The sequence below is a fragment of the Oenanthe melanoleuca genome, chromosome 20 (genome assembly GCF_029582105.1).
Source record: "Oenanthe melanoleuca isolate GR-GAL-2019-014 chromosome 20, OMel1.0, whole genome shotgun sequence".
Lineage (NCBI taxonomy): Eukaryota > Metazoa > Chordata > Aves > Passeriformes > Muscicapidae > Oenanthe > Oenanthe melanoleuca.
Window position 1 is genome coordinate 2,687,902 of NC_079353.1, and position 25,493 is coordinate 2,713,394.

The 25,493-nt window shown below is 41.2% G+C and overlaps 1 protein-coding gene across 15 annotated transcripts in view; it reads right to left on the bottom strand.

Moving 5' to 3' along the window:
- The window catches only part of CTCFL (CCCTC-binding factor like), a 55,839-nt gene that overhangs the window by 27,845 nt on the left and 2,501 nt on the right, over nt 1–25,493 (bottom strand). For 9 of the 15 annotated variants that reach the window (XR_008841943.1, XR_008841937.1, XR_008841942.1 and 6 more), the window contains 13 exons: nt 22,156–22,408; nt 20,406–20,576; nt 19,595–19,728; nt 17,935–18,055; nt 16,547–16,696; nt 15,804–15,964; nt 14,900–15,020; nt 12,906–13,772; nt 8,539–8,703; nt 7,887–8,022; nt 6,199–6,314; nt 2,778–2,893; nt 2,151–2,280 (listed from right to left, as the gene is read on the bottom strand). Coding sequence is in view for 1 of the 15 variants with exons in the window: in XM_056507158.1 (XP_056363133.1) it covers nt 13,645–13,772; nt 14,900–15,020; nt 15,804–15,964; nt 16,547–16,696; nt 17,935–18,055; nt 19,595–19,728; nt 20,406–20,576; nt 22,156–22,408 (1,239 nt within the window). In the remaining 14 variants the exon portion in view is untranslated. Of the gene's footprint in view, nt 1–2,150; nt 2,281–2,777; nt 2,894–6,198; nt 6,315–6,777; nt 6,913–7,886; nt 8,023–8,538; nt 8,704–11,787; nt 13,773–14,899; nt 15,021–15,803; nt 15,965–16,546; nt 16,697–17,934; nt 18,056–19,594; nt 19,729–20,405; nt 20,577–22,155; nt 22,409–25,493 lie in introns of those variants that run through there. The other 6 variants (XR_008841940.1, XR_008841947.1, XR_008841938.1 and 3 more) reach the window with 5 other exon arrangements.

Here is a 25,493-nt window from a genome sequence, read left to right on the forward strand (position 1 = left end):
TCTTCCAAAAGAGAATTAATGTTCATCTTCATCAGCTTAACATTTGAGGAAGTTCTGAAATGATTTTACCTACACAGACTCACCTTCCTTGTGCTGCTGTTGCTTTCACCACACTTGCATTCTTTTTTTGCTTCTCTGTGTGAATAATTACCATTGTAAACACACTTATATACCAGTTTTCAAAAGGAAAAAAAGGCCATACTCAGTAGCAACATAAATTTGGGTTGTAAATTGCCACACAGCACAGTGGCATTATAAACAACGCTGGCCATGTACAGCTCCACTGCCTTTGATGCCCAGCCAGAATTAAATCTTTTCAACATTTTCTTATTAAGGATAAATTACAAAACAAACTGAGCGTGCTCAAGTGAGAGGCCCTTGGTGGGAACAGTGTCCAGGTGCCAAGGTTTCTTTGTTAGATGTTGATAGAGCCTTTCAAACATTGCAGCTTTTTTCTGGAGACGTATAAAGACTCAGAATCCGCTGCTTTGGTAAAAACATCATTCCTGGATAATGTCCACCTGAGGAGAGGATTTTGCTGGGCTCAGAAGAAGGGATGGCACAAGATGTGTGTGTATTGAGCTGCTTTCCAGTGTCACATCACCAGCTGGGAGGAAGAAGATGCCCCTGGGGATAAAGCCCTGGGTGGATGCTAAGGTCAGCCCATGGAGCAGCTGCCACCACTGCCTTTGGAGGAACATTTCCAGGTGCTGGGAGAGCCAGGAAAGGCCAGGAGCAGTGGGAAGGCAGCTGGGCTCTGTGGGAGCAGCAGGACCCACTGGAGGCTCTGCTCCTCCTCACTGAGCACGGGGGAATCTGGCCCTGCTCTCCCAGCAGAGTTTTTCCCATGTTCTCTGTACATGCTTACTATTATAAGCACAATCATGGTGAATGTTTGTGCAAATCATCAGCTCTGAGTCTTCTTGGTATTTTATACATCTTTGCTACTATTCTTATCTTCACTTGTATTTTTGGAAATACACCCCTGGAACCCCTGGAAATACACCCCACTCTCCTGGAAGCAGATGCACAATTCACAAACCTGGAAGCCAATAAGAACAGCAAACACTTATCTAAAACCATCAGTGAAGAGCTGACCCCTGTTACCCAGTCCCAGAGCTCACAGAATGCTCATTGCTGCATGTTTGTGCAATGGATTTTAAAGCAGGCACTGTTTAGAATATGCATAATTAATATTAACAAAGAGTTGTCGTCCTCAGTGCGAGTGGCTGGAACAAGTGCTGCCTTCTGTCTGCTGTGCAGTGACCTTTGGATGTATTTTTAGGCACTGTCCTATAAGTAATATGTCTTGCACAAATTACTTCTGCCCAGATATAAAGCAACATTAACCAGGGCAGGGAGATGGCAAGATGAGAGGGAATTTGTGTTTTCTAAAATTGGGGAAAAAACAGGTTTTGGAAGAGGATTTTTAAACTGAATTTTACAGGATCATGGGCCATGGATAAAGGCATTCACAATGGACTGAAGTGCAGAGTGATTCTCCTGTTTTTGAGTAAAGAAGACTGCAGCAATCAGTTCCTTGCAAGAAAACCAGAATTAATAAAATCAATTACATATTTAATTGGAAGTGCTTGTGCTCCCGGGGAGGACAAAGATTAATTTAGGTAACTACTCAAAATTTTCAATCTTCCTAACTTTAAACTAAAAACTAAAGTTAGAAGAAATCTATGTGGAAAAATGCTGTTGGAAGTGGTTGCTCTCCTAGCCACAGGAAAAATCAAACTGCACTATATTCTGTGGTGTATGAGTGGCTCACACAATCATGTAGCAATATATATCAATAATGGAAAGGTTTGGGAAATTACATGAAAGATCAGGACAATATAAGGTTGAAGAAAACAAAATAAGCTGTATTCAGCTGCCAGCTAAAAACTGTGGGTTTGCCTGTGTGGTTATCCCACAGACAAAAAACTACTGCACCTCTTCCTACCCACTTACAATTAGAAAAATCAAGTTCAAAGATTAATCCTCAGCATCTGAAGGATGAAACATGATCTAAGTTGGGTTTTTAATTTATTTAGTCAAGATTTCTGAAAGAAAATAAAAGAATGGGGGAAATAAAACTCAATATGGAACTGCCTCTGATGCAGAGAAAAACCCAGGGTATGATTGCATAAAGAATCACTTACTTTAGGTGACACTGTCAGACAATTTTCTTCCCTGGTACATCACCAACAGGCTCCTTATGAAGCTCATTTTTTTAAAACTCACCACAAAGACCCCATGGCAACAAAATGAAGTGATTTAACTGACACCAAACTATGAAGAAATAAAAAAAAATAATAATTCCCATTTAATCAGATTGAGAGGTGTAGTCTGTAGCATTTTTTTAAATTTAAGACTTGGACAATAAATTCCTCTGGTGAAATGGTGCCACCAGCAGATAATAGTTAGAATTGGGTTTAGTTGTAAAACCTACATGGATACAAATTTCTCTGTGGAGGTTATTTAAGCTTCCAAGAGCATATCCTTTAATTTTTAAAAAACAATATTTTGATAAGAACATGGAGCTAAAATTTGGTTCTAAATGTGATCTATCAGTAGACAAAACTTTTGTTTCATAATCCTCAGTGTAAGTTCCTCCAGGATTTACAAAGACAGGGAAGTGTTTGGCACGGCGTGGGGGTTTTTCACACAGTAAAACTGGTGATTTTTCATGCCCAAACAACTGACAAACATTGGAGCACTAACAGCAACACTAAACTGTGGGAACTGAAGGGCTGGAACCCCTCAGTTTTGTCTGCATGAACACTGACCTGATAACACTGAATATCTGAGTGGTGCAACTCCTTTTGTCCACAGAGATCCAGGGTTCATCACTTCTGTTGCAGAAGGAAAATTGAGAGGATTTGTTCCTCCAGGCACTGCAGAGCTGACATTCCCAACATTACTGTCACATTTTTACCCTTCATTGCATTTAAAATTATCACTTCTCAATTAGAGGGTTTAGGAATTGGGAATATAATCACAATGGGAAGGAGTCCCTGCCATGCAGGTATGGATTTCCTTTCAGCCAGGGGAGTTGGAGCATGGTGGCAGCAATGTCATCAAACTAAACACAACTGCCCTAAGAGTTCCTGCACACTGAAATATAAACAGGGCAATATGAGAAGCAGATCACTTCTCAGCAAGATCATTTAACACAGCTCTTCCAGTGGCTGATCTACAGATTTGGAGGATATTTGTAGGAAACACACAGATTGTGCAATCCTTTCCAGCCACAGCCTCTCCCTGTGCTGCTCTCAGGTTCTGGAGCTGACCTGGAGCACTCCTGGCCACCCTGCAGGGCTCCCAGTGCCCAAACCCACAGCTGAAAGTCACTGTCCCCCATTGTGCACTCACACTATTGCACCTGCATATTTTATTTCTCACACAAAAGGTCAAAAGCTTGCCAGCAGGCTGCCTGCCTCCTCAGACACACAATGTGCACAGAAAAATAACTCCAAGGAGCTGCTTGCTATAATTTCCTGCAATTTAAGACTATTTATTTTAAAAACTTTTGCTGCCAGCTTCCCCATCTGACTGTCACCCTCTTGCTGAATTTCACCATCAGAACACAGTAATTTATTAGAGATCAAATCCAACCAGTTATTTGACTGTCTTGGTTTTAAATACTACTCAGGCTTTTTAGGCTTTTTAGCCCTGAATCCTGTGGGCTCTCTATAATTAATGTTCCTTCAGTGAGGCAGAGAGGGGCTGGCTGTGCACAGCCCTTGTTAACCCTTTGCTGAGACCACCACAATCCCATAACCCCATCCCACTATTTCTACTGCTGGAATTTGGAATTAATCTTTCCCAGAAGTGGGATGAGTTCAGCCACCCTCTACCCACATGATCAGAAATTTGAAAATGTTAATTAACAGATGGGGGGGGGGTCACACCCACACATGTGGCACTTGGGGAGCTTCCACAAGGCTTTTGTGGCAGCTGAAGGGATTTGAGGTGGGAGAAGGGGGATGATCAAGTGAAAGGCTGGGTATGGTGGCTGCAGTGGTGTGCAGACTGAAAGGTGGATGTGAGAACCAGGATAAACCAGCAACTGAGCCATTTTCTGTGGAAAGGGACCTGGGGGCCAAAAAACTCTGCATGAGTGACCAGGGAGCTGCTGTGGCAGAGCCACAGGATGCTGGGCTGCTCCAACAAGGGCATCACCAGCAGAGATAAAATCATCATCCCACTCAACCCAGCACCTGTCAGGCCTCACCTGAAATGCTGGGGTCAGTTTTGGTCTCTGCTATGCAGAAAAAAACCAAAACATGGAAAGGCTGAAGATGGTCCAGAGAATGACCACAAAGATGATCAAAGAACTGAGAAGGTGCCCTGTGAGAAAAGAAGGCTTAGGGAGACCTCCTCACCTTGTTCCAGGCTACAAAGAAAATAGAAATTCCCTTTTACAGGGAATATCTTTCACAGAAAAGTCTTCCCAGGGAACTCCCCAGTGCTGGACCCTTTTAAGATTCAGCTGGATACTGGGCCATCCTATCAAAGTTGTGATTTTGCCCAGAAAGGTTCAGTCATATCATCCCTGAGGTCCTTTCTAACCTGGTATTCTATGGCTCTATGAAAAATATTTATGAGTAAATATTGAATTTATTTCTACATTGAAAGATAATCTCCTGTGCTCATTAGGTCAATATTAGCATAGCCCAGAGAGGTCAAATAGCAGATATTTGGCAAGAAGTAAAAACCACTGCACAGTAAAAGGATGTTGACAGTGAACAATTTTCCTTTAAATTTTATCATCTTGTTACCATACTTTTTTCCCTCCAGTTATGTGACCTGTAGCCATGAATGGCAAAAAATATATCCAAGAATAGGAAAACAACAATATTGATCAAGGTGAGCTCTCAGATATATATTTTTCCTAGTGAGTATTTCATAGTTAGAGGGGCTGAATTTGACCTCAAAACATTCCAATAATCTCTTGTAAAACAAATTCACAGAAAAATTGCTATATTTGATATTTACTTATTAGAAATTGCAACTGCCATAGGAATTCTGAAGGGGCTGCCCTAAGAAAGCCTTGTCCTTTTCTGGGTGAACTATTTAAGGCAGTATCCTTGACTGAACTTCCAGCATTTTAGCAAATTTGACCATGTTTGTCTTCCACCCAAAGCACTCCCACAAAAATAGCTGCCAGAGCTCCTGTGCAGCTATTGACTCAAGAACTCTGTTTTTTGCAGTTCTCCTCTGCTGTATTTTAAGAAGATTTTTTTTCCCAAGTCTCTTATCAAATAGCTTTTAGTAGTGACAGATATGTTTGGTGTAAGCCTGTTGGTTTCCCACGAGCAAGGACTTCAGGGGAACTCTCAAGAATATATTTGAATTATAGACACTGAATGAATAATAAATAAATACCCAGATCTCTGGGAGGCACAAAATACTGCTTTCTGCATTGATGAGTAAATGGCAAAAGGCATAAACCAAATGGCCATAGTATCAGGTTATGGGTGTTATTGAACTAATGTAAAAATGTAAAATTCTATTCTGAGCCAGACTTGTTATTTCAAAGGAATTTCCACCAAAGAAAGCAATTTTACAGACTTCATGCATATTCTACTGAGCTAAGTGGAGTCTGAAACCTACAAACAATTTGTACTAATCTAATTATAAATGTACTAATCTGTGTTGGCACCAGACCATGCTACTACCTACTTATTTCATAATAGTAAAGGAAAGTTTAAATTAATACTTGCATGAGAGGTAAATGATGTAAAACCATTATGTCTCTGACAGCACAGCTTTCATCAGTGTGGAAAATCCCAGCAATTTCACAGAATAAAAAAGAAACCTGAGTAGATAAAGAGTAACAGGAGAGGAAAGCTTTGTTTTTATCCCTGCACTGGGGTGTAGGTCCCTATCACACCTGCTTGGTAGAGAAAAATCCAGGAAGGAGGAAATAACAGCAGATTAAAAACCACTAAAACAGCTTGCAGAAAATGTTCTTCTGCCCCTGCCTTTGTGTCAGTAAAGGAACATGCCTGAACCTGCACACCAGCCCAGAGAGCATCAGAGAGGAACCAGCCTTTGTTCAGAGCAACGCTGGCTTAGCCCTGCACTTCTTCATCCTGTCAGCTCCTGCAACCACAGAACAGTGACCAGGGCACACACAGAGTGAGAGGGGAGTGAAATTCCTGCTCAGAACAGGCTCCTGTGCAAGGCTGGGCACTCACTCACCTTCCCCACCAGTGCTTGGGTAATTGTCATCCTTTGTGGAGCTTTAACAGAAAACAAACTCTGCAACTTCTTGCAAAAATAAACATTTTGCTTCCTCTGGTGAAAGAAAAATTCCCCTATGGGCAAAGAAACAATCTATTAAAGTAGGAAGTGTTGTGTGTTACACAGAACATTCAAACAGTTTGAGGTAAAAAAACACAATCTGTTTTATTTGAGTTAGTTCCTGCCTTTTCAATTCCTTCTTACTGAGTACAACCTCTATTGAATATTTCTTATTCTTCATATAATAAAGTCCTAAGTGCTAAGGGCTGACTGATTGATAATGGTGTTATTTCCCTAGTTTAATTCAGCAATGCAACCACAAAGCTTTTGGATTTCTAGGCCTTGTGAAGGGTGGGAAAAAAGCTAAATTTTGTGTCAGGGTTGCTGCTTGTGTCCTGTTACTGTTCAGTCTCCAACAGAAAAGCTTTTTGTATTAAATTGTGATGAAGTCACTGGACAAACCCAAGGAAAATAAATCAATCACTGTAAGAAAAAGATGCACTTCCAAGTTAAATATTATGAATTATGGATACTCACTCATGCTGCTTATTGATATTTGTTGTGAAGTAACAACAGCTTGTGTATTCACCAAAGGGTTCAACACTAAATGGTAATTTTATGTTTAAATCACAATTACTTCCCTGCTTCAGAATGTGACTATTTCCTTTTCACCTGCCAACAGGAGAAAACATGATTGGATTGAGGAAAAAAAAAAAGAAAATAACTTTCTCCATATGTATCTCATGAAGGAACTTTTCTGATTTAAGGCACAGGATGAAGTTCACTGCCAAGTATAGATTTACCAACAGTCACTGCCTGATGCTGTGAGAGGAGCTGCATCCTCAGGGTGCAATTACAGCAATTATCTGGATGGATCTTCTCATCAGCGACCTTTGACTCATCCCCTACGAGCTGTCAGTGCTCATCACCAGATGGGGAGAGCAGTTTTATTGTTTGCACTCCTCAGCTGCTTGTGAGAGGGAGGCACCCCGGAGCAGAGGGGCAGCCCTGGCAGGAGCTGCACTCCCTCCTGCTCTGCTGGCACCCTGCACATCCTGCATCCCTCACCAGGAAAACTGGAAAATATCCCTTTGTATCCAAAGTACAGGTGCACTGCCTGATGATAAAAGGTGGGGGTTTTTGGTTGTGCATCACTTTTTGGAAGTTTGTCCCAAAAGAAGACACTGCTGTCTCACTTTGTGTCTAACCAGAATGAGTTCACTATCTATCTGAACTTACTCACACCTCTGCAAAGGTGGAGCACAGTCTTACCTTAACACTATTATGATATTTATTGTCCCACAGATTCTACTGGAATAAAACTGCAGAAGTTTTGTCAGAGGGCATGGCCTGGAGGGTACAGCTCGTGTAAAATGAAACAATTTCAATCCACAGTCAGTAAAGCTAAATGGTGAAAGGATAAACAACTCCCTTCAAGCAGCAGGACATTTAAAATGGGATTGGCAAACTATAAACAGCTTTACAACTTTCACTTTGCAGTGAAACAGCTGATCAGTTCCTGTAACAGAACAAAAAATCACCTTTGCCAAAAAGGGACTTTAGCTTAGTTGTCTCAGCTTACAACTCTTCCAGAAAAAGGATGTCAGTTCCAGGCTCAATTATAATCACCATTAGCTGCTACCTACCATTTAATTAGTTGGAAATAAAAGCAAGATTCTTTCTTATCAAATCCATCAGCAGTGTCACTCCTCTGCATTCCTTCCATTAGCTGCAGATGTTGTTATGTGGATAGGGCAGGGATAAAATCAATAATAGTTCAATCTGGGGGAAAAAAAACAACCCCAAAAGTTAAAAATAAAATAATTTAGAGAGGTAAATCAAACAGTCAACTACCAAAGGAGTTAGAAACTAAATTCTTCATTGTCAAGTTCCAATTCAAAGTGAAAACAGATTGAACCAGAACTGTCCAAAAATGCTTTCCCATTTTGTAATGCTCACACCCCAATGCCAGACAGGGCCCAGCTGTTTCTGTGACTGACTTCAAACAATAGCTGGGCTGTTTAAAAGTTTAAAAGCTGTTTAAAACAGGGAATGATGTTTGCCTGAAGACATACCATATTAATGCAAATTGCTTTCAAATGCACATCCAGTTTCTTAAGCAAAACAAAAAGGAGATATTAAACTGAGTGGAAGTTACTGCTAGAGCCATACATGAGCTGTCAGCCATAATTCAGTCACCCTTCAGGGGCTGCATGGAGTGAGCTTGCATTCAGAGAGAAACACAGGAAAAGGGGCCTCTGTATCAAAGGAAAATGTTTTTCATTTCACACTTCTTACTTTAGAAAGGCCTTTAGACTATGGAGTCTGTGTCTCCTCTTTGGATCTTCCCATTACCAGCAGATGAAACTCTGTGTTTGCTCCTTCCAAGATGCAGCACACCACTCGTGCCCATGGCTGTTAGTCATGCTGCCACAGTGCCTTCCTATCAGCTTAAGCACTGACCTTTAAAAAGTTATAAATGTTATTTCAGCTTTTAATATTCTGATATTAATGTCTCTGGAAGTGATTAACAGCACTAGCTTTATGTTTTTAGGTCCTTGCCTATTTGCTCACCACCTTCTGCTAATGTAACTTAATCATCACATGCTGCAGCACCCCAGGTTTCTATTTCTGGTTCAGTGAGATTGAAGTAGTAATAAGCAGAGCACACTGTGCCATCAGTGGGTTTCATTGCTCCTGAAAGCAAGAGGATTAAATCAGAGATTCATTTTGTTCTGTGTGTCACCTTTCTCATCTGTACAATGGAGACAACTCAGCTATGGCTGAGAGACAGAGAGGCTTCCTCACAACAACAATTACACTCCCATCTGTTAATTTTTTGCCAGTTATCTTTGCAGTATAGTCATGAGATTGTTCAATAACCAAATTTGTGTAACTAACAAAAAAGTGGTCATGGCAGAGATCTCCAGGAATGTGCCGACAGACAGCAGACATGTTTCCCTGATCCAGACTCAGCAGTCAGCAAAAAGATTTGAAAGACAGGAAAGAGACTAGTTTGGATACAAAGGAGAGGATGGCAGGAACGTTAAGATGACAATTCAAGAAAATTTCTTGGAACAGTCACAAAAATGGAAATCAGCTAGAAATCCACCATTTCCTTGTGTACTGTACAAGAATAATGCTTAGAGAGGGAGTAAAGACCATCTCATGATAAAATGTTACATCACAGCATGAGAAGTCCCAGTCCTTGTGGTGATGCTGACTGTGCATCATTTCCATATTGTTGTGTCAACACTTAACTTGGAGAATGTAAAAAAGAAATCTACTGGATTTGACAAGCTCTTCCTTTATCAAAGGGCCAGGTCACATCTCATGTCCTGTGTGCCCACTTCACCTCACCTTAAAAGACTTTTCAGAATTTGCCTAACAAATGTGTTGCTTGTTAAAAGCCCTAACATCTCTATGTAAAGATTTCTTAGATAAGCAGCTTAAATTACCAAAAGACAGTCACTTTCTTGATATGTTAAACAGATTTACCATCAACAGAATATATATTAACATGCCCTGGTGCAAGCTCCCTGCACCTGCCTTGCACAAAACACGAACACAGCAAAGGTACAACCAGGGCTGAAGAGGTCTCACGGTCCATGAACGTGGAGGGACCAGCTCAGCCTCTGCCACCTCCACAGGGAGAAAATTCCCATTCCAGGCACAACAGGGCAGCCCCATCCCATCCCATCCCATCCCATCCCATCCCATCCCATCCCATCCCATCCCATCCCATCCCATCCCATCCCATCCCATCCCATCCCATCCCATCCCATCCCATCCCATCCCATCCCATCCCATCCCATCCCATCCCATCCCATCCCATCCCATCCCATCCCATCCCGGCTTCAGCAGAAGGCAAGGCAGCAATGCATCCCCATCCTCTCTCCTGGCAGGGGTGACAACACTTGGTAGTGACTTAAGGACTCGATAATCTGTTAATGGAAGGAAAGAGCTCTTTTGACATCGCCTGGGCACGGCCAAAGCGATGGAGGGACGGAGGGAAACTGAGGCAGCAATTCCAGCACCCGGGAGCGGCTTCCCTTGGGTCCCACGGCAGCGGCCCCGTGCTGCCACCTGCGGGCAGCGCCGGGAATGACCGGCACCGGCACCGGGAATGGCCGGGACCGGCACCAGGAATGACTGGGAATGATCGGGACCAGCACCGGGAATGACCGGCACCGGCACCGGGAATGGCCGGGACCGGCACCAGGAATGACTGGGAATGATCGGGACCAGCACCGGGAATGATCGGCACCGGCACCGGGAATGATCGGGACCAGCACCGGGAATGACCGGGAATGACCGGCACCGGCACCGGGAATGGCCGGAACCGGCACCAGGAATGACCGGGAATGATCGGGACCAGCACCGGGAATGACCGGGACCGGCACCGGGAATGGCCGGGAATGATCGGGACCAGCACCGGGAATGATCGGGACCAGCACCGGGAATGGCCGGGACCGGCACCGGGAATGACCGGGACCAGCACCGGGAATGACCGGGAATGGCCGGGATCGGCACCGGGAATGGCCGGGACCAGCACCGGGAATAACCGGGACCGGCACCGGGAACGAGCACGGCTGGGAACGAGCACGGCTGGGAACGAGCACGGCCAGGAGTCACCGATCCCGGAGCCGGTACTGGGAGTGACCAAGACCAGGAATGACAGATCCAGGACACGCACCGGGAATAACCCGGCCGGGAATGACGGCTCTGGGACCAGCACTGCCCCTGAACTCCTGCAGGAGCTCCTGCAGGAACACCAGAGCCAATTCCAGTCTCGGCTCCTTCTTCTCTTCCCCTTGGCAGAGTCCTGGTCAATTTTGAGGTCAATTCTTCCAAATTTCAGAAGCAATTAATTCTAATTGACTCAACACTTCCACAATGTCACATCACGTTTTAGCATCATTGCAGCTACTCCTGTGTCAAGCCTGTTTTATTACAGAGCCTAAATAGTAAAAAAAAATTATCCAAAGGCCTGGTTTTACTCTTCCTGCTTTTTATCTGCTGGGTCTGTGCAAAACTATATTTCCTGACACATTAACTATTTAAAGCATAGACAATTTCAGTTTGCAGAGGAAAATCAGAATGCAAGTTTCCTCTTCTTTCCCAATAACTGATTTATCTCAGAACACAGTTACATAATGCTACAGAACACTCCAGTATTATCTGTTTCAGACATGAATAATTCCTGTGTATTTAACAACTCCTCCACAATTAGTAAATTAAAATGTTTTAAATTTGGCATCTGTTCAGAGTGCGTATTGCTTTGCTTTAAAAGATATTAATACATATCTACTGGTCTAAAAATGTAATATAATGAAATTAAATTATCTTCATAAAATAGAAATCAGAATAGTGATGCAAATATTTGCATTTGCATAGTTATGCAAACTCTTAATCATGAAGAATAATCACTACTGTTAAAAAGCATACAGCCAGTAGGAATGGCTCCTGAGGAGGTCAAAGCATTCTTTTTTGATTTCCAAAATGACACGTTTATAGCTTCTAACTACTGAAATAATAGTTTGAAAGTTCAGAGATAAAAATATCTTTTATTACTACATTCACATTCCACTCTAAGCAGTCTGATTTTTAGATGTCAGCACAGAATGAGTCAGCTTTGTTATTAACAATTCAAATGAACAATATATATTCAGCAAATTGGAATTTAAACAACTTCTAAAATTAATTTTAACAAAGCAATCTGCTGCTTTGAATTTGTAACACAAATGGAAACAGCACAACAAGAATAAAGGTAACAATATTATTTAAGCAATTATCATGAACAAAAGTATTCTTCAGTCCTGTCATTGGTAAGAACAAATGAACTTACTGAAATTTTACCAGCATGAAAACAGACAGAGAGAAATCAATATGAAATTTATAAACACTGAAATAACAGCTCTGTAAAGGAGGGACAAAACCAATGAATTCAAGTTAAAGTGGCAATTGCTGTGAGCCTGCAGCTCACCTGGGGTGTACAGCACAGGAATTCTCTGTCCCTGACCACAGCAGAACCAGCAACCACAGCCTGCCCAATGTGCAAACCCAAACCATTTAATACTGGTCAAATTCCACACCATAATGAAGTTAAACACAGATGTTAATCTTGACATTGGGATGAGGCATTTAATTTAAATTTAGTTGTTACATGACCTAATATTATTAATATCTTCTAGTTATGCTGGTGCTTATTTATAATGAAATGTAACATAAGAATAGCAGCATTAAAGATGAATATTTTAAAAGTATTTAAGATTTTATGAGCAGGCTTCTAAGTATTAATTATAAATGACAAAAAAAATGTCTGAACAGTGCATAAATGGCAATTGTGATCATTGTAATGAATCATAAAAATTAATAGTACTTACTGTAATGACTCTAGTAATTATTAAGAGTTAAACCAGTAGTTCTTATAACCTAAAGAAAGTTAGAGAATTGTATTTGACAGTTAAATTTTTTTTTCTGATTTTTAAGTATACTATAAACACGAGCTTTACTAAAGAAAACATAGTTGGGCTTTATTGAAAAGCTAATTAAAATCAAAGTCGTAGGAGTGGTTTGGATTTGGTGCTAGATGGAGGATCACAAACTTAGATGGGAACATTTGCAAGGCTGGTTAAAGGAAGGATAAAGAAAATAGATCCCACCAGCACTCAAAGGAGAGTCAGCTTAAGGTCACAGAAGGTTTTACAGACCAGAATGAGGGGATCCTCCACACTTCTCTGCCACCCTGCTCCACTTTTGTCACTCAGTTCTGTCTGCCCAGCTACCTGAGCTGAGAAAAACTCAGACAAAAGATTAGTTTCTAATTACCAGTAGTATGAGGCATAAAAAAAGTTGCTTCCCCATAAAATTGTCAGGCATTTCTATTGCATCATGAATTCGATTACAAACTCAAGTGTTTGCAGAAAGGAGATTTAGTAAATGTACCTTGTACTAAAAAATCATTGCCTTTCATGTGCTCACCTCAGCAAAGTATAAACATTGAAATTCAGGCAGCTCTCTGTGATACTGAGGGATAAATTTGCCTCAGATCAGTCTGCAGTTCTGTGAGTAAAGCTGGAAACAAACAAATGCAAGGGGAAACAAGCCATCCACACTTTAAAAAATGACTCTGAAATAAGCAGCTTGTCCCCATTCTGTTATTAGAAGTATGTAATAAACCAGGTGGAAGTTGCCTCTTTCACACTTTGCAAAGGTATTTAGGTTACACAGTAGAAACTGCAGCAAGAAGAAACAGAAGGGCTTCAACAGCTTCCAACCAGCAGCTTTTCCACCTTTCTAACTGGAGGTAGTTCCACACTTTGAACTGCTCAGTTACAACTACTGAGAACAGGGAGGACCAGTCTGTTTGTGCATTATTTGTCCATCATGTTGAGGATCCACTTAATGAGTTGCTTCTGTCCTGTGTTCCCTTGGAGTTGCTGTTTCTGTCCCATCTAAAACAGGAGCAATCTCACTGGCACAATGTTCATTTTTCACAGTAGAGTCATCTTGGAATGATTTTAGGGCAACTTTGGGAAAAAAAAATTAAATATTGGGATGATTAACCAGAAAAACAAGTAAATATTTCAATAAATTTAAATATTATGCAATTTAATTTAGTGGAGAAAATGCTGACAGTATGTAACTACAGCATATCTTTTATCTTGCACTTTACTTGGGGAATGAATATATCTTCTTCTGAATATTACATTACAAGCCATGTTACTGACTTTGGTATTCTCATCAGAGCAAAACTAAGCATTTTTTAAACTGGAAATTTAATTATCATATGCAACCTTTTTCTTTTTTAATTATTAGCAACAGCAAATCACTGGCAGTCCCAGTCTCACAAGTCATCATGTAAGGATCCCACAGGCCCCTGCAAATTGTGCAAGAAGTGGACAGTGATATATAAATATTTGCAAATGTCAGTTTTGGGGAAAAACCTTCTGGAACCGCAGAGAAATTTCTAGGTTTTGTGTGAATCAATTAATGAACTGAATATTTGCATGAACAACATCTGAAAATACATTATCACAGCTCTAGAAAAACCAGCTTTCAGATGAAGGTATTTACAAGATACCAAAAAGAAATTGTTTGCATGTAGGAAAACATTAATAAGCAGCAAAATCTAATTACTGCAAAAACATAAACACTGCAGCTGAGACACTTCTCTCCAACCATACCATTACAGCCTCACCAGTGAAAACAGAAGTGTCAATGCTAATGTAAACTCAGCTGCTGATATATATTCATTAGATTCAGAATAGCTCCCACATTTCTTCTTCTCACCATGCCAAGTTTTCTCAGTGCAGATACAATCTGATACACCAAAAGGTGAGGTTTAGGGACACCTAGGCCTAAGGTGCATCTCCATTCTTGTCTCTTACTCCACAAAAATCATCTGAAAACACTGCTAAAAAGGGAGTTTAGGAGCTCGATTGCAGGAGCAGGAACTGGCCAGGATGGTACCTGTGCAGTGACCCAACTCACATGACAAGAATTTCTGACACACAACAAAGCCTGTTCTGAAGTATTCTTCCATTATTAGCTTCACTGTGAAAGAGTAATTAAGCAGCAGGGAAGATTCACTGCCTTAGCCTTTTAGTCTTGATTCTAATTTACATGATTAAATTCTAACTTAGTCACTGATTACCTTCTGGCTTAGCACGCTTCGGGTTCTCGTGGCTTTTATTTTTGCCTTTGCTTCCTTTTCTGGGTGTAGCAGTTTTTGCCCTCACCAATCCACAATTTTCAGCATGCTTACACATATTACTCTGTTAGCATAATGAAGAATAAATACATCAATCAATTATTAATCTATGTAAGCAATTTAACACACACAAAGAAAATATGGTTTGACAGACAAATTCTGGAACACTAAGTGGAAGACTGACTTAGTTAACAACTTCTATAAAATTCCTGAAGATTTTCCAGAATATATATTAAAATCCTTCTTTAAAAGAACATTGCCATTTGGTGCGTATAAAATAAAATTTATCATTTTCTGGTTCCTGGATAAGCAATACAGTTTTACATGCAAAACCTGTATGTGGAAAAAGGGTCACATTTATTTTAAAGTGCGTACAGTTAACCCAAAATGAGAACGTGTTCTCATTGCATATGATTTTGAAGTGAATAATAATTTCTTACTTTCCTTGCCGAACTGGTCCTAGCTCTCCAAAAGAACTCTTTGAAAAAAAATTTTCAGTTGAGACCAAATTTATTCTGCATCACTGCTGAAAATCACATTTCAGGCTCAAATACTACATTTTGTTCTGTATCACAGCATCCCTAAAAATGACTGCTCTTACTTTATACTTCTAAACAGCCCACATACAAAGGATTCATCAAGAAGACAGATTCATCATCCCAGCATTTCAATTTCACTGTTTATTTGTGAAGGATTTACCCTGGAAATAAGCACCACTACACTATTTTAGCTGGACTGCAGTCACAAAGGTTTTTATTTTCTTAAGGTAAATATAACCCCAAAGCCAACTGTGCCTTGCCAACACCAGCACCAGAGCAAGCAGTGCTTTCCCAGGGAACTGAAATACCTGGCTCCATGTGCAGCTGCACTGAGCACATCTGAACCTTTTCTCATTCCTGTGAGTCTTCCTGTGCTGAAGGAAAGCGTAGCGCTCGTGGAAAGTTGCCTCACAGTCCCTGCACTTCACTGCCTCTTCCATGTAGGAATGCAGATTCCTCAGGTGGACACCTGGACAGTTATTTAAAACAACTAATTTTAAAGGCAAGGTTTTTATTTTCACAGTTTTGAACAAGAGTTGGGCAGTGTATAGCCCTGAATAATGCAAATCTGGTAGAGGAAAACACAGAAGAACCTTCCGTGCTCTCTGCAGTAGGAATAAAATAGACAAATTAATTTAAGATTAAACAAAAGCTGGAACAAGATGTAACTTCCCAAAGAAATCAAGCAGTTATAAGCCTGAATCTTACTGATTCGGTGGAAATTTTTTAAAAAATCAAATACTTCAAAAACCCCCAGTTTTAATACAGCATTTTTACTTATCTTGGAAACTTAAAATTCTATATAGGTTTTGCTGTATTGCTAAGTATTTGCTACTTTGCATTTTAAACAAATTAAAACATCAACCACAAGATGTCACTACATCTCCTTGCAGAAGGAACTTACCTGTAAAACTACAAATACATTTTACTTAAAATATTCTGCTATAATATGAAGTCAGCTATAACATATTTGGTGAAATTTTGTGAAAATTAGAGATTTCACCTCTACTTGTCTCTATATTTCATTTTCAGTGTTTTCTTTTAAACTCACCCAAATCACTTTTTCGAGAAAGGAAAGTACTACAATGTGGACATTGGTATTTTGGCACATTTTCTCCATGCTTTTGTAACATATGGATTTTCATGGTACCACTTTGAGTGAATCTGGCTTGGCAAACATAACATTGGTAGCGTTTTTCACCTGTTAAAAAGAAATTAAAATAACATATGATTAGAAACTCTGCTTACTTGATATAAATTCAAATTCCCACAGAATTCAACACACATGCTCTAACAGCAACAGTTTCCAGATCAACCAAAAGTTAATATTAGTTGACAGTGCACAAAGGGACAAACAAGTCTCCAGAAGTTTACATAACTGATTGCAACACAAAATCTTGGCTTTCCTGAGTCCACAAGTCAAAGTGCTGAAGCATAAAGCCATTCATATAATTCTAAACTAGGAATCAGGAATTATTTTAATTATCATCTATTCTTCCTTGAATACTTGATGTACAAAAATGCAGAATTATCTTCAAATATGCAAGGAGAGAAAGTCAACAGCAGTAAAACATGGTAAGAGTGACACACCACCAGGCATTGATAATGGTGGGAAGGGAAATTAGGAAATTATTTTCTTGCCCTTCTTCCCCAAAAAGCCACATCAGGTGTGATTATCATTTAAAATTACACCAACACTGGCACAGCTTTGAACCAACTCCAGACTGGTTCTGTGGATGGAAGTCCTTGCCAGTAGTGGGTAACACTCTTGAACTCTTCCAGTTGGACTCTTGTGGTTCCCTCACATAAAATTAATTCTGTTTAATTGCACCAAACTGCCTCAAGATATGAACCAATGTGTGATAAGTGGGGATATTTGGAAAATTTGATTCAAACCACGCTGTCACACTCTGATTCAACCTAAAACATTAATCAGAGCACAAATTACACATTATAATTGAGCCAAGTTAAACTCTGAAGTATAGGATTGATACCCACTGCCCCTGAGGTGACTTGCATGTTACAGAGCTATGACAAGAACACATTGCTTTCAATACTAAAGCAATTTAATTCTTTGTTGACCAAGTCAGTTGCTGGCTGGGGTCACAACAATATCCATGTTCTGAACAGATATTTAAAAATTTCTTATAGGTACCTCTCCATGTACAATCAACTAATTGAGAAATAAAAGTGACAACTTCACCCACAGAAAATGAAATATTTTTGTGATAAAAAATAAGTTCAGGAGGAACAGCAAGACTAACTACTAGCACTGCTGGGCTTCCAAGTGCCAAATCCAGAACACTGAACGAGAACATGTTTTTACTCCAAATCACAAATAAAAAAAGGGCTCATTTTGAGCCTGAAATGGGATTGCTCTAACCCTATAAATAATAAGGAGCTGAGGCCCTGGACTTGATCACTACTCCAGAATCCTACCAGTGTGAGTTAACATGTGCCTTTTCAGTTTGTAGGCATCTTTGCTTGCATAGCTGCACAGGTGACAGGGGTAGGGCCGCTCTCCCGTGTGCGAGCGAACGTGGCGTCTCATCTTGCTGGCCTCAGACAAAAATGAGAGATTTTCTCAAGTAACATCTACATTAGAGACATATTTAATTAAAATATAAGCAATTTTACATACTACTCCTTGCTGCAATTTAAAACATTGCATTAATCCCACATCCATGTTTTTTCTGTACAATCAGCCTGTTTTGGTTTTAGGACACTTTCCCCATATTATCTTACTTCTACATTTAATGTCCACATAAGCAAAATGGGAAATTCTATAATAAGAACAAACAAGATAAAATTTTAAATAGAGGATACCTACTACTGTCAGGCTACTTGGATACACCAAACTTAAAATTCCTTGAAAACACTCAGGAAAATAAATGAAAGATCAAACTCATTATTCAGAGTCTATTCACCTCCAAATCCCAATGAAGCACCTTAGTTACAAAGTTTAATTCAATTCTACTTTTTTATGCTGCTTTTGTGATGTGTTCTACATAAACATTGTAGGTACATGATTTGGAGTTATCAAATGTTCAGTTCCATTTATAAACACAATTAATGAATTCACTGCTAGATTCCTTCAAATCTACATCACTATTCACTTAAATAAAATTAAACATGACTGCCAACCTTTGCTACACAAAAGTCAAATAATTTGCATGGCAGTGCTGGAGAGCTCCTTCAGCTTTTCTCATTCAGGTAAAGTTTATAGGGATGAGAATTCTGCAACAGCAGTGAATGCTGAATAGCTCCTTATTGAAATAAGAGAAAGAATAGGGTAATTTAATATCAGCTGTCAGGGGTGTTAAAGATGCAAGCTATCAACAATCTAATTATTGAGATAAGGTGCATGGAATAAAGTTCAGAATTGCTTACAGCTTTAGATCTGGACACAGCACATATTGAACATCCACTAAATTGTGACTGTTATTCAATCACAGGTGCATTTCTGAAAGCCTGTGCACCCAATTCAGTTGCAATTTCCAAGTGCACCCTAAGCAGACTCTAAGGTATTTTGTTCTTGATGAGGAAAAAAACCCCAGACATCATCAAATATATTAACACAATACAGTACATGGAATATAGTGTAAATGAACACCAAGAATGCTTTTGTAGGACCAAAATCACACAAACACATTGTCTAGCAGCAATTTTAGCATTACAAGAGAGAAAAAGCTCTTAAAATTCAACCAATTAAAAAAACCCTAAATAACTCTATGAATGTTAGAGCAACACATTTGCAAATAATACATGGACAAAGTAAGGGTTCCAGGAATTCAGGTTGCTTGTTCCTTCTTTGCATGAAGATGGGATGAAAAGATGTGCACACAAATGAAATGAAATGAAATGAAATGAAATGAAATGAAATGAAATGAAATGAAATGCATGGCACCACAAAGTTGAAGCCATCAGCCACCTTGCAGTAACATAACAGATAAACACAATCCATCAGTGTGTCTGAGGCCATCAGCAGAGCTTGGACTTTTCATGGTTAAAAATCTGGGCAAAAATTGTATGTACATTAAAATCTTGACATGTGAAAACCTTCACACTCTCCCAAAAGATTCAGTAAGGCTGTACTTACTTCTACACTGGAGTATTCACATATTGTGCACTTGAAAGGCTTCTCCAAAGTGTGTTTGTACCTCCTGTGTCGTGAAAGCTCCCCTCGGGTCACAAAGGCTGTGTCACACTCACTGCATTTATGGGGTTTGTTCCCTGCAACAACACACCATGAGACTTCAATTCAACACCACAGCAATGTGATTTGTCTGCCTTAAATCAAGATTTTTTAATAGAATCTTTTCTGATATTCTGATTTTTTACATACAATAAATCATGGAATTATTTGGGTTGGAAAGGACCTTAAAGCTCATTTTGTTCCACCCCCTGACATGGGCAGGGACACTCTGCTATTCCCAGGTTGCTCCAAGCCCTGGTCAACCTGGCCTTGTCACTTCCAGGGATGGGGCAGCCACAGCTTCTCTGGGCAGCCTGTGCCAGAGCCTCACCACCCTCTCAGGAAAGAATTTCTTCCACATATATGCACACAATAAGTTTATTATAAACACAATTTATCACTTTGCTCCATATGTTCATATAGAAAAGTGAAAACATCACAGAAAATTCTATTCTGCATGTAGGAATGAAGCATAGCTGAAGTCATTGTTCAGCTGAAAAGAGTTTTAAGAATGGTATTAACAAAATAAACAAATATACACATAGAGAGTAACTGACAATAGACGATGTCTTTTCAGTGTGGAACACCACAGAAAATCAGAGGAGTTTCTGAGCATAAAATGATCACAGAACACAGCTCTAAGGCAAAGCCACCTGCCTGTTAATTCAGTTTTGAAGAAAGCATGGGACATGAAGCATTTTCAAGCATGAGGTACCTGTATGTGTGTTCACATGGTTGTGCAGCAGAGTTGCTGTACGGAAGGCCTTCGGGCAGAGGTGACACACGTGACGTTTCTCATCTGAATGGGTTTTCAAATGACGCCTAAGACTTGATAACTTGACCGAGGTGAATGTGCAGAAAAAACAGTTGAAACGTTGTTTTTCTCCTGTTGGAACAAAGACACATTTACACTGTAAATGCTACAAAATAATGACTTCACTTTTTCAGAAAACAGTAGCAATTTCTGAAGAGTCCCTCTAGTCTGGGTAAAACTACTTCAAACTTCTACATCAAAGGATTCATTAAGACTTAAATGATTTGCCCCCAAAATTGTGTTATTTGTTAGTGATACAGTTTAGAATCTAATCCTGGGAAACCCAACTCCCACCCTTGCTTTCCCCTTCAAGACAAGACGAGACTTCCTCTCCCAATACCATCATTAAGACTTACAACCTGTACAACAAACTTCTTGACAACAACTGTGTAATTAGCACTAAGTAAGACTATGCAAAGATTTGGAAATGACAGGTTAAGCTATTCCCAGCTTTCTGGTGCTCCTGAATCTGTAAAGTGCATATAAAAAAATCATGATGTGAAAGCCTCTTAAAAATTACTGGTTGAATTTGAGGGGAAAAAACCAGTTCCTTGGAGAAGTCATAGAGTAATGAATTTCTTTTGAGAGTAACAAGTTAAGATTAAATGTGCAACACTTTCAGTTATGAAGAAGATTTGAAACTGTGAAATGGCAAATACGTCACATTTGAAGAGTCTTTCCAGAACAGTTGTCTCAGCTCCCAAGTGTGCTCTCTGTAATGATTTTCATGCTGAGACCAAAATGCATTTTATACAATGCTTTATACCACACAGAGATGTGCAGATAACACTTCACTTCAGTAACAGCAAACAAAACCACTTTATTGTCATTTATTCATTGTGGATTCATGCCCACACAAAGGAACATTGTTAGCTTTGTTAAAACTGCTCAAATGTGCTTCCTATAAAGGCTGTAACTGAAACAGGGGACATTAACAATTTGTACAGCATCCATAGAGAACCTCAGCCAAGATACCTTAACTTCCAGATACAACACACACATTTACAGACTCAACATCATTGATGTCATCCAATTTTTACAGTACACAGTTTCTAGGGAAACAGATGCTTATCTGTTCTCTTCTGAATCAGTCCTTAAATTCTCTAACATACTTTTAGATTTCTAACATCATAAATCAGCCATTTTTTGTTACTCTTATTTAGGTTCTGGGAAAGGCTTTGCTGACAGGTATTGGTTGATAATTGCCCACCAACCTCTGCTGGCAATGTGGAACCACTCCAAGCTCAACCATAAAATCTCAAACAAGCACATTTTGAAGCTGAATGAGTGAATCAAGGCACTAAATAAATTACTAGGTTTATTCAAAGGCACTTATACAATATTAACTTTGAAATCTCCCTGGAGGTTTCAAATACCACACGCTGTTCAAAAGACCATTAATTTCTAAATGCCATCCAAAATGTCTCTCCTGAACACAAGGCAGATGACATCAGCCTGAACAAGATCTTCAGCACTTAGGGCTGAAGGTATTATTTCTTCTTCCAAATTTCCACAGAATGTAAAGACTTAACCCAATCTAAACTTAATAATTACTACTGTGAATATTTAATGAAAAACTTCAACCTGAGTTCCAAATCTTACTTAACATGCCTTATCTAAAAATGAACTATAAAGATTATTAACTTTTTACCTTTTTCTTGATGTGCAGCACAAGCCTCAAATTTTAGATTCTTGAGATTTCTTACAACAGTTTGTTCTGATGCAGTTGGATATTCCTGCTCTTTACTTTCATTGAATAAGTCTGGCAAATCATCACCCCCTTTGCAGTTCTGACTCTTTGTTTCCCCAACAGTGGAAAAAACTTCCTTTTCTTCCCCCTCTTCAGATGGGCTCAGTTGCTGGATGTTATTTTCAAATGCAATGGCATCATTATCTCTGTCAATCTATTTCAAAAAAGAATATGTTTTACAACTTTCTCAATTAAATGCAGTCGCTAGTGGCAAATCAACTGAGCAGTCAACAAAATGCAAACCTCCAATTCATTCTGATTTTCAGTCTTACATGTGATAAACAAAACTGCAACAAAAAATTTGAATTTAGCATAAAGCAGCCTAACTGGTAAGTTACAACTAAGTACGAATAATTACTAAAATTATGCCCTTCCACTTCAAAATTTTATATAAAATTTCAGAGCATCATTTTAAGATTACAGCACCGAGAATGCAGAAACATATATCTTTACTTTTTAAAGAAAATATTTAAAGTTTCATTTCAGTACGTTTACCTTTTAAAAGAAAATTAGAAGCATGCTCTGGTTTTTTAACAAATTTAGGATTTCTGCAGGCTAATTGCAATGCCTTCTTTGTCATATAGCAACTAACCAGGTTGTGATACTTCTTGCATTAGCTAGACTAAAATATGGCAATATGACCCACCTCAGAAATTATCTAGTGAAGCATGAATTCTATAAGAAAAAATAATATTTTTTTTGTAAAACCAATACAACAGGAGCACAGAATAAAATAGCAGTGTTTGCATGTCCTTTTTAATAAAATTCATTTCAAATGGGACTGTATTACATACCTAGCTTTAACAAGAACTGCAGGATAGAACTAATCGAATTAAGGAGCAAAAGGGAAATTCTGTAGTGCCACTTAAGAGATGGGGCTATCAAACCAAATAGTACCAAACCGGTGAACTAAATTAAAAACTTGTCTGAATTTCAACAATTAAATATCATCTTGATATCATCTTGATAATCTGGGTGTCTTTCAACTCAGAATATTCTCAGAATCTAGAAAATCTAAACTTCTAGTTTGTCCATTTAAAAATGAGATGAAATTATAAAAAGGTGTACAGGGGACTGGATACTTAAGCCCAGCAAATCTGAATAAATAATACCGACGCTTTAGCCAGAACCAAATCAGTGTGATAGTCAAAGCTAACAGGGAACATCGAATCTCCAATTTCACCTTATCCGGAATTTGTACCTCCATCAGGAGCGTGTCTGGCAGTTTCTCTGTTGCCTTGCTTTCTGCACTCTTTTCTTGCCCTTCTTCTTGCAAAATATGGATCTGTGCCAGCTCCAAGTCATAGAACACACAGATGCCCTCCCGCAGGCTCAGGGCCATGCTCGGGGCCAGCACGGCCAGAGCAGCACCACCGGCCTGGGCAGCACCACTGGCCTGGGCAGCGCCACCAGCCTGGGCCAGGGCCACCAGCCTGGGCAGCGCCACCAGCCTGGGCAGCGCCACCGGCCTGGGCAGCGCCACCGGCCTGGGCAGCACCACCGGCCTGGGCAGCGCCACCGGCCTGGGCAGCACCACCGGCCTGGGCAGTGCCACCGGCCTGGGCAGCGCCACCAGCCTGGGCAGCACCACCGGCCTGGGCAGTGCCACCGGCCTGGGCAGCGCCACCGGCCTGGGCAGTGCCACCGGCCTGGGCAGTGCCACCGGCCTGGGCAGCACCACCGGCCTGGGCAGTGCCACCAGCCTGGGCAGTGCCACCAGCCTGGGCAGCGCCACCGGCCTGGGCAGCGCCACCGGCCTGGGCAGTGCCACCGGCCTGGGCAGTGCCACCAGCCTGGGCAGCACCACCAGCCTGGGCAGTGAAACCAGCCTGGGCAGTGCCACCGGCCTGGGCAGTGCCACCAGCCTGGGCAGCGCCACTACCCAGGCAGGCCAGCAGGGCCCTGCGGGTTCTGTCCTTGTCCTGTTCCCCTTCACACACACAGAGTGCAGGCTTGGCCTTCTTCAGCCTCCTCAGGAGACAGGGCAGGGCCCTGTGGGTTCCCCTTCACACACACTGAGTGTATGCTTGGCCTTCTTCACCATCCTAAGGAGACAGGGCAGGGCCTTACGGGTTCCCTGCACATCCTGCTCCTGTTCACACACACCAGGTGTAGGTCTGGCCTTCTTCACAGTGCTCAGGAAGACAGGCAGGGCCCTGTGGGTTCCTCTTCACACACACCGAGTGTAGGCTCAGTGTCCTTCACCCTCCTCAGGAGACAGGGCCTGTCCACACTGCTCTCTCAGCCCGGCCTCGTCACCCTTTCTGCTGCCGCCCTTGGCTGTCTGCAGCCCTACCCTAAGGCCCCTCACGCTGCTGAGTGATCCTGTTTGAGGTTAAACAAGGGCAAACCATGGTGTTCAGGACCAGCCCTGCCTCACCCCTTGCCCCCTCAGCACTCCTTGCCTGGTGCTGCCCTGGTCCAAGGCCCTCATGGTCACTGCAGGCTGTTCCGTTCCCTCACGTGGAGCTGGGTGTCCCCGAGCTGGGACCATTGTGCCTGGGCTGCCCCTCGAGGGCAGGCGGCAGGGAAGGGGCTCAGCACCCGCCGTGCACCTCGGCATGGCCGCCCTCTGCCTCCCTGTGCCGCTCCCTCAGCTGCGGCTGGAGCGGGAGCCCACGCGCGGGCAGCGGCTCTTGGGAAATAGCTGCTTCTCACCTGTTAATTCCCAACAAAACACAAAGCCCCAAACCTGTGGATGTTTCCCTCCCAGTGCACCGGGTGCCTGGAGCTCCTTGCTCCCCAAGTCCTGTGGGAGCCGCTGCCGTTTTCTCACCCTCTGAGCAAAGACGAAGATCTCTCAGCTTTAATTACAGGCCCTTAACCTTCTGCTCCCACTTGGCTGGAGACCACGGGGCTGAGCTCAATGGGTTGCTGCACTTGGGAAGTATCTGAAGCACTTGCACGTTTCTGTGACAGAAAGCCTCCAGCCGGGAGCCCAGCGCTGGAGTGTCGCTGAAGGGGCCGCCTGATGCTGCTGCCACAGAAGTGTTGTACAAAATTGGCTCAAGTGGCTTTGCAGAGGCAGCACAGCGATGTATAAGCATCGTTACACTGTACCTTAGGCCAGGATTGGTTATTCAGTGAGAACAAGTTGAAAGACTTCTCCAAAGGTATTGTGAAAATGTCTTTGAGGTAGACTTGCACAGTTTGAGTGACTTAACATTCAATCTTGTGTACCCTTCTAGACTAGTAATTTCCAGCCATCAAACATTTTATAAAACCCACTTACTTTGAAT